Genomic DNA, 7,444 nt, shown 5'->3' on the forward strand with positions numbered 1-7,444 from the left:
ATTGTGCAGTTAAAAGCTATCTTACTGTAACATGAGAACCTCTTTGGCAAATGTTCAAGATCTACACACTCCTCTGTGACTCAGCTCTACTGAGGGCTTGGCCAGTGGTGTAACTGTTGTACTATTTTTGACCAAAAGGTTCCTCTGTTTTTATTGTACAGGGTTTATTCTAAATCTCCTCATAGACGACTATACAATACTATAAACAGGTATAAGCAGTGGTTAAGTGTGTGTGTGTGTGTGTGTGTGTGTGTGTGTGTGTGTGTGTGTGTGTGTGTGTGTGTGTGTGTGTGTGTGTGTGTGTGTGTGCGTGTGTGTGTGTGTGTGTGTGTGTGTGTGTGTGTGTATAAATGAGGTTCATTTTTGTTGTTTGTGATACAGTAAAAAATTATGTATCTCCAAAAGATGGAAATACCACTTAACGACGAGTTGCTTCAATTTCTTTTTCTTCAATTATAAAGACAGGATATTACAAAGTTTATTACAATTCATCCTGGGGGGAACTGGCATGTCTGTCCTAATTGGTGTCCCATTGCGGTCCTGCCAATGGGAATGAGGCAATCAACAAGGGAACCAAAAATGTCAACCTGTTGGTGGCGCTAGAGGAACAGTTGGGGATCTTCACAATCAGTAGGAAACGTGATCTGTGAACCAAATATGATTGCAACAAATCTTGCAATTATCACTGGATAATTGCAACATTTTCTTGTGGTATGAGAAAAAAATAAGGTCAGCAAAAATCTTCTAAGTCATTAAAGTGCTCTGGGGACCATGAATGTCTGTAAAAAAAAAAACTTTATGGCAATCCATCCGATAGTTTTTGAGATTCTAAATGTATAAACCAAAAATTGCAATGTCATGGCTGTACTAGAAGAGAAGGATTGTTTCTATACAATTTCACAGCAATTTTTCAAATTGCCAGTAGTGATTTAGCAGTCAGATGTTTTACTTTATTCCAAAGTGGAGGGGCAACCAACTAACGGAGAGAGAGAAATACAGTAGATTTAACATGGAATCTACACTCATGCCAGGACGTGTTATCTGATATAAACATGGTATAGAGCTTCTGGTTCAGGATACTGGTACATTTTTCTCTTTGATTCAAGCACTTTCCATCCATTCAGTAAATTAACACAACCTCCCATCATTATTATATCTTTGTTTAGTCTGTTTTTAAGGACAATATATGCACAACAAAAATGTTTTTGCTGACATTTTAATGTGAAACCAAAGCAGGTTTATTTTGTTACAAATTAAAAATACCTACATTATGCTTTCTCACATCTTCTTCAGTGATGTCTGTATGTTCTTGTGTTCACAACTGAAAGTGTGTGTTAAGGAAAAAGTACAGTACAAGACTGGAGAAACTTTCTTGTAAGTGAAAGTCAGAGCCCATTTTGTGCTAACCCTGTGGACATAATGAAACTTGAAATTTGCCATGCCTTTAAAATGACTTTGGATACATGATTACTGAGTTGGTATTCCACATGTTGGGGCTTCCATCTTTCAAAGCAGGATACCTAATAAGCAACCTAACTCGTTGTGACTGCTCATTTTAACCACACTTTTTTTTGGTGAGATTTATAATAGTCCTGGACGTGTAAACTCCCTGACCACAAGAACAATTAAAAAAAAAAAAATATCCTTCACGAAATCTGTAAAGTACTCATTACAATGAAAATCATTTGTGCAATCATTGCAAAACAACTGAAATAGACACATCGTGCTTAGCTGCAAAATGCATATCTGTCTCATAATCTCTGTTTCCGTATCAAGAATCCAGAAAATAATCCAAAAATGGAAAATATCATTAAGGCAGTGCTGTAAACAGAGTGGTATTGTAACTTTTGTACTTCCCAGCAGGGCTATATAAGAGAAACCTTTTATAAGGCACATGCAGAAGTGTTTAACAGCCACTTTGAATTTGAGTCTGATATGTTTCCCAGATATCCCAAAGCTGCTTAGAGTTTGTTAGTATTGTTGTAATGACAGAGGTCCAGTAACAGTTGCCCTTGAAGAAAGGTAGTGTACCCATAAACAAATCACCATGAGGAGGATCTGTCAGGTCGATTCCCAAATGATTCATACACATACCCACATACACATCTTCAATGTAAACAGCTTTAACGTGTGCAGACGCTTCCAGTATCCTCTTGGGTAAATCCAGTGAGAACACATAGCCTAGTCCCAGGGCATAAGGTGGGTATTGTGACTCAGAGAAGGCAGAAACAGGCAGAAACCACTTTGAGTTGGGATCTCGAAGAACAGCACCACTCCTTGCCACCATTCCTGTCATGTAATGACGTCTGGGGGCCTTCAAAAGCATGTCAACAAGGTTGTGAACATTAAGGAACATGTCCGAGTCAATCTTCATCGCATAGCACGTGTTGGGGCAATGACTACTGAGCCATTCGAACATAACCATCGTTTTAATGGTGAGGTTATTGTAGCTGTCCAAGAAGTCACTCTGGAGAATGTCATGATGTCTCTCGCTTTCATGTAATACCTAAAAAAAAAAAAAAAGTGAGATAGGGGACTGAAGTTAAAGCAGTAATTAACAGATTTTTTTTCCTGGCAACCACTTTTTTAAACCTCCAGAAGAAATTGAGAAACATTTGCATTTAGTTGGAGTTGTATTTCTGTTCAACTGGTGAAAAATCCAGTGCACACTCAAGTGTTAACGCTGGTCTTCTGTTTCCACCAAAACCCGAGTGAAAAATTGGACTCATTACTGCTAAATACTATGCTGTGTTTACCATTGAGTCTCTTACTTTGTCTATCTGCTATTTTGGTGGCGTATAATTAGCATAAATGTTTTTTTTTTTTTTTTTTTTTTTTTTGATATTTGTTTACTACTTTATATATGGGAAACAGAAGTGTACAGGAAGTGTAGTTTATGTATTACATGGAAATGCGGTTAACAGACATCATCCCAATGGCAAATGTGATTTTTTTCCCTGGATTTTCCTGATTTGCATTACTGTAAGATGTGAACAGGGATGTTAAGGGACTGCTACTCTTCTTTAACATCATATGGTGCAGCCAAGGAGATGTAACTGTTCACTGTTGGGATGACGGCTATATTTCATGCCCAAGGAGTTCTCGCACTCCATTGTTGAGACCTTCATCATGATTTCTGGAGGCTTTAATCGTGTGCCTTGTCTATAACATTTATGTGTTTGTAAGTTGCTCCTTCAAGAAGAACATTTCAATAGACCTCTATGATAATGTAAGGGCTGCATTGAGTCCTCCTAACTACTCTGAACATAATTTAGTCCTTCTTCAGCCCCAGTAAAGGCCACTTGTACTGCTGAGGCAGAGAAGGTTCTGGGCAACTGCTGTTAGTCTGACCAGAGGGTGTTGCAGAAACTACAGTGAGGACAACGAGGAGGTCATACACTGCACCACAGACTACCTAAAGTTCTGCATAAACATATTGTTGTTACCATCACACTTGTGTGCTGCTTTCCAAATAACAAGCCCTGGATTGCAAGTGGCATTAAGGATCTCCTCTAGAAGAAAAAGAGTGCATTCAAGGATGGAGTTCATCAGCTACAGATACACCCTTCCCCCCAGACTGCCATCATGGACAATGTATAGAATATATTTATTTTAGACAGAAAAATGATTCAACTCACTTGTTTTTTATTAAGGAGCTCTTCCTGCCTGACCGTTCCCAGCAGGAAGTAGTGGATGACTACTTGGCCTAGCACTTTGGATTCTTTCCCCCACGTGTCGCGGATCATGTCACGGGCCTCTTTGTTGTTGGGTTCAACTGGGATCATAAGAACCAAGAATGGGCTTTCCTGGCGACATCTCTTTGGTTCATCCAATATGAAATGGTACTGGTGCGGGTATGCCACAAAGTACTGTAGTGGGGAGTAATAAGAGGGTGAGATCTGTGCAAGCAGAGAAGGCTGATGTTCATTGAGCTTTCCAACTTGATAGTACAACTTTTTTTTTTTTTCAGTTAATTTACATCAACTTTTTTCTTACATAAGCTTCACATTGAAAATCACAATATGGATTATTGATACATTTTGACTACTAGGCTGTTTGCGCAGTTTGGGCCCTATTTTATACTGACAGAGTTGGTCTAAGGTGGTCTCAGCGGAGATCCAGGTGTATCTGAGAGCTATTTTTTGTGGCCACAGTGGGCAAAAGTGAACATTTACAGACCTATCCAAAATCCCACTGAGATGATGGGTGGATTTCATATGTATTTTATTGCGCTAACATAAATAATAAAAACAAGATTTTCTGAATGCAACCTTCCGCTTCAGTTAAGATTAAGCTGGCTTTTGTCTACATTGTATTGAATTGGATGCAAATCAAGCATTTGAAACATGTCAAAAGCCGGCAGCCAATCTCAGCCATAAAATATAAAAGGCACTCTGGTTAACTACAAATAAATTGCAATTAAAGTACAAATAAAGGGGTAACAATTCAAAAGCCTTTTCACCTACTTGTCTGGTTTAGTAATCTAGCCAGCCTTGCAAGACCACTGAGTGTGACACTGTATCACTAATGCAGGAAAGATCAAGGCAATTTGCACACAGCAGCTTAATGATTGGAAAGTAAATGTTACACACTCAACGCTCACAATGCAGTTTATTTCTCAACACCACAACCTGAAACCACCAGATAAGTATGTCAGTTTAAAGTGCAAAGTTTAGCTAGCGGCGCTGATCTGTTCCTTATCCAGGAGTTATAAAACTGACAATATAGGTAGGTAGGTAGGTATTTACTTTATTAATCCCTGAGGGGAAATTTTTTGTTATATACTTTTATATATATTTATATATAATTTATATATACATTTTTTATTATTATATACTGCTCCACAGCGGTTCAAAGGGGATGAGAGGAGCTGATTTGATTGGCCATGACTGAAGTACTTTGAACACACCATTTGAAAAAACCTCTTGCCTGGTGAAAATCAGCTTGTTAGCTGTTTTGGCAATGAGCAAAATACAAATCTTTTTTGAATGACTGAATTTGAAACAATGTTAAAGAACATTTAAAAGAACCCCTAAAAAGTATTTCTTTGCTGAAACACAGTTTGATGGTAACAATAGCAGGAAATGAAATAAATGTCATGTTCATTTTATTGATGTTTCACTGATGACTCATCTAAAGAGTTGCAGATCAGATAAACAAAGAAAAACTGCAGGAACACATTCAATGTTTTTTTTTTATTTTTTTATGCGTTGGTCATCATAGCTGCTTTTGCTTCGAGGTGACACAGATGGCATAGAGGCCAGTAAACATACTTACACTGTCAACTGAAGTAGTCATATTGTCATAAGACTGACTCAACCATGTGCTTGTTCTCCAAAAATTCAAAGGCCATGATAGCTGGGAGCTTAAACTGTAGATAATTAAAGTCCCCATCATGAAGAACAGCATCAAAAAACCCAACCATCGTCTAACTCTTTTCCGTGGTGTCTTTTCACTGTCAAGACAAAAATGAAAGTGAACATCTTTAAGGCCCTTTAACTGCACATCACAAGCATTTAACTGTCCAATTCCTAATTTGAATCAGGAAGCACTTTGTCTCTTCCTTTCCCCATAATGTGGGCTTTCCTCATTAGCTGTGATTTAATCATTGTTTAGAGGAAAAGGAGGAGTTTTCATTAGGATCTGTATCCATCAGAAGCCACCACAACCACAAACTGAGCAGATCTTACAGCGAGCATTTTACATTCGTAGAGAAAAGTGTGATGGAGACTGAACATTCTTCTCTACAGATTCTCTGGACATATTCTATGTTGTATTTGGCCTTAATAGTAACTACGCAGCAATCAACTAACAGAGACAAAGAGCCATAAAACAGCAGAGATAAGCTGCACAATTACACAACTGTATCGAAAGATTATGACCAGTGGAAAAATATATGTAGTTATGTGATAACATATTTAAGAGAATGAAGCAGGGTAACAATAATTTATTTAGAAACACATGTTTAGTTTCACTTTTAGTTTGATCTGACTGTCTCTGCTGTGAAACCAGAAAAACGACATTTGGCATTATGGCATTATCAGCTAAAATTATATTTTTGTTTTGTTTACCCGATTAAACATTACAGACACATTATCAGAAATGAGACATTTGTACACTGCGACTTAAAACATTAACTTTAATGGTTGTGAGGCGCTCCGTCACTACTGTAATCAGGCTGGCCGATCCATTTTCTGTCCATGTTATAAAAGCTTTCACATTAAAGAACCACACGGAGTCCACAAGCTTATACAGCATCATCTTTTTCAGTCAATATATTTTGAATAAAGGGAAAATCTACACTTACCATTTAGAAACAGAGTTCTCCGCCATTTTCAAAGGGTAACAAATTATTTCAAAGCTGACTGTCAGCAATCACTTTGCGAAATGCGGATGCTGCTGTGTGCCTAACTATTGTGGTTTGTAGTAGAGTGTGTTCGACAAACACACCCGCCTTCCTTTTGAGCAGTTACTGGCAGGAAAGAGATACTGCTTTGAAGGGCTACGCTTGATGACGTGCTGATGATTCAGATATGTATGCTGGAGTTGGTTATGCCTTACAATAACACTTGCAAAGCTTGCTGAACAGATTTTCAGTAGAAGTATGGACAACATGACACAATGTGCAATCTCTCTGATGTATAAACCCTGACTCTTTATGACACTATTAATGATTATCTGCTTTTTATTAGGACATTTATTGTAGCTCAACTTTGCTTGTACTTCTTGTACCTTATACTGACCTCCGTTAAGTCAATACTTCTTGAATGCAAATGTTTCTCAATAAAAAAAGGCTTCAGTGATGATAAGGATCTTAAGTATGTGCTCTTAACTGGTTAAGAGCACATACTTAATACTTCATTTATTATGAAACAGACAAGAGTTTGAGTTAACAGCAAAATAAAGCACGAGCCAATGATAAAAACAAAACAAAACAACACAGGTTTCTTATAAAAACAGTAATAAATAAAAATAAATCCAACCTACTGTGTTCTGTAAAACTATAAAACCAATTGTAGTATTAAGACATACAGTCAATTAAGGCTAAACTGAGAAACGTGTTGGGAGTCTCACTGGTAAGACAAACGTTTTACTGCACGATAAACTATTGATCCCTTCAATTTGTTAGTTGTAATAGCAAGTTCTTTGTAATAGTGTGTGTGTGTGTGTGTGTGTGTGTGTGTGTGTGTGTGTGTGTGTGTGTGTGTGTGTGTGTGTGTGTGTGTGTGTGTGTGTGTGTGTGTGTGTGTGTGTGTGTGTGTGTGTGTGTGTGTGTGTGTGTGTGTGTGCTTCTTCTATGCTTCTACCACAAACAGAAAGAATTGTGAAGTTAAAGTATTGTGACACAGTTATGTGTACAAGTGTCACCACTACTGAAAATTTGGTCACCAGACATTTTTCTTCTTTAATGCAGGATATACATCAGTGTTTTTTTTACTAACGT

General features: G+C 37.7%; 1 protein-coding gene across 2 annotated transcripts; it reads right to left on the reverse strand.

Moving 5' to 3' along the window:
- Positions 1-438: 438 nt before the first annotated feature.
- LOC138628871 (beta-1,3-galactosyltransferase 2-like) lies at positions 439-6,570 on the reverse strand. Of its 2 annotated transcripts, XM_069712181.1 has the most exons (4): positions 6,308-6,570; positions 5,278-5,455; positions 3,639-3,869; positions 439-2,506 (listed from the first exon to the last, which is right to left on the reverse strand). In XM_069712181.1, exons 1-4 carry the CDS (start codon positions 6,331-6,333, stop codon positions 1,907-1,909), a joined length of 1,035 nt encoding a protein of 344 aa, XP_069568282.1. In that variant the 5' UTR covers positions 6,334-6,570; the 3' UTR covers positions 439-1,906. The 2 variants fall into 2 exon arrangements, with proteins under 2 accessions (XP_069568282.1, XP_069568283.1); XM_069712182.1 differs by lacking the exon at positions 5,278-5,455.
- Between the last annotated feature and the right edge of the window lie 874 nt (positions 6,571-7,444).

Source organism: Brachyistius frenatus, unplaced genomic scaffold, assembly GCF_029030835.1.
Source record: "Brachyistius frenatus isolate BFR_SWC_R1_liver_20210118 unplaced genomic scaffold, ASM2903083v1 Contig_107, whole genome shotgun sequence".
Lineage (NCBI taxonomy): Eukaryota > Metazoa > Chordata > Actinopteri > Embiotocidae > Brachyistius > Brachyistius frenatus.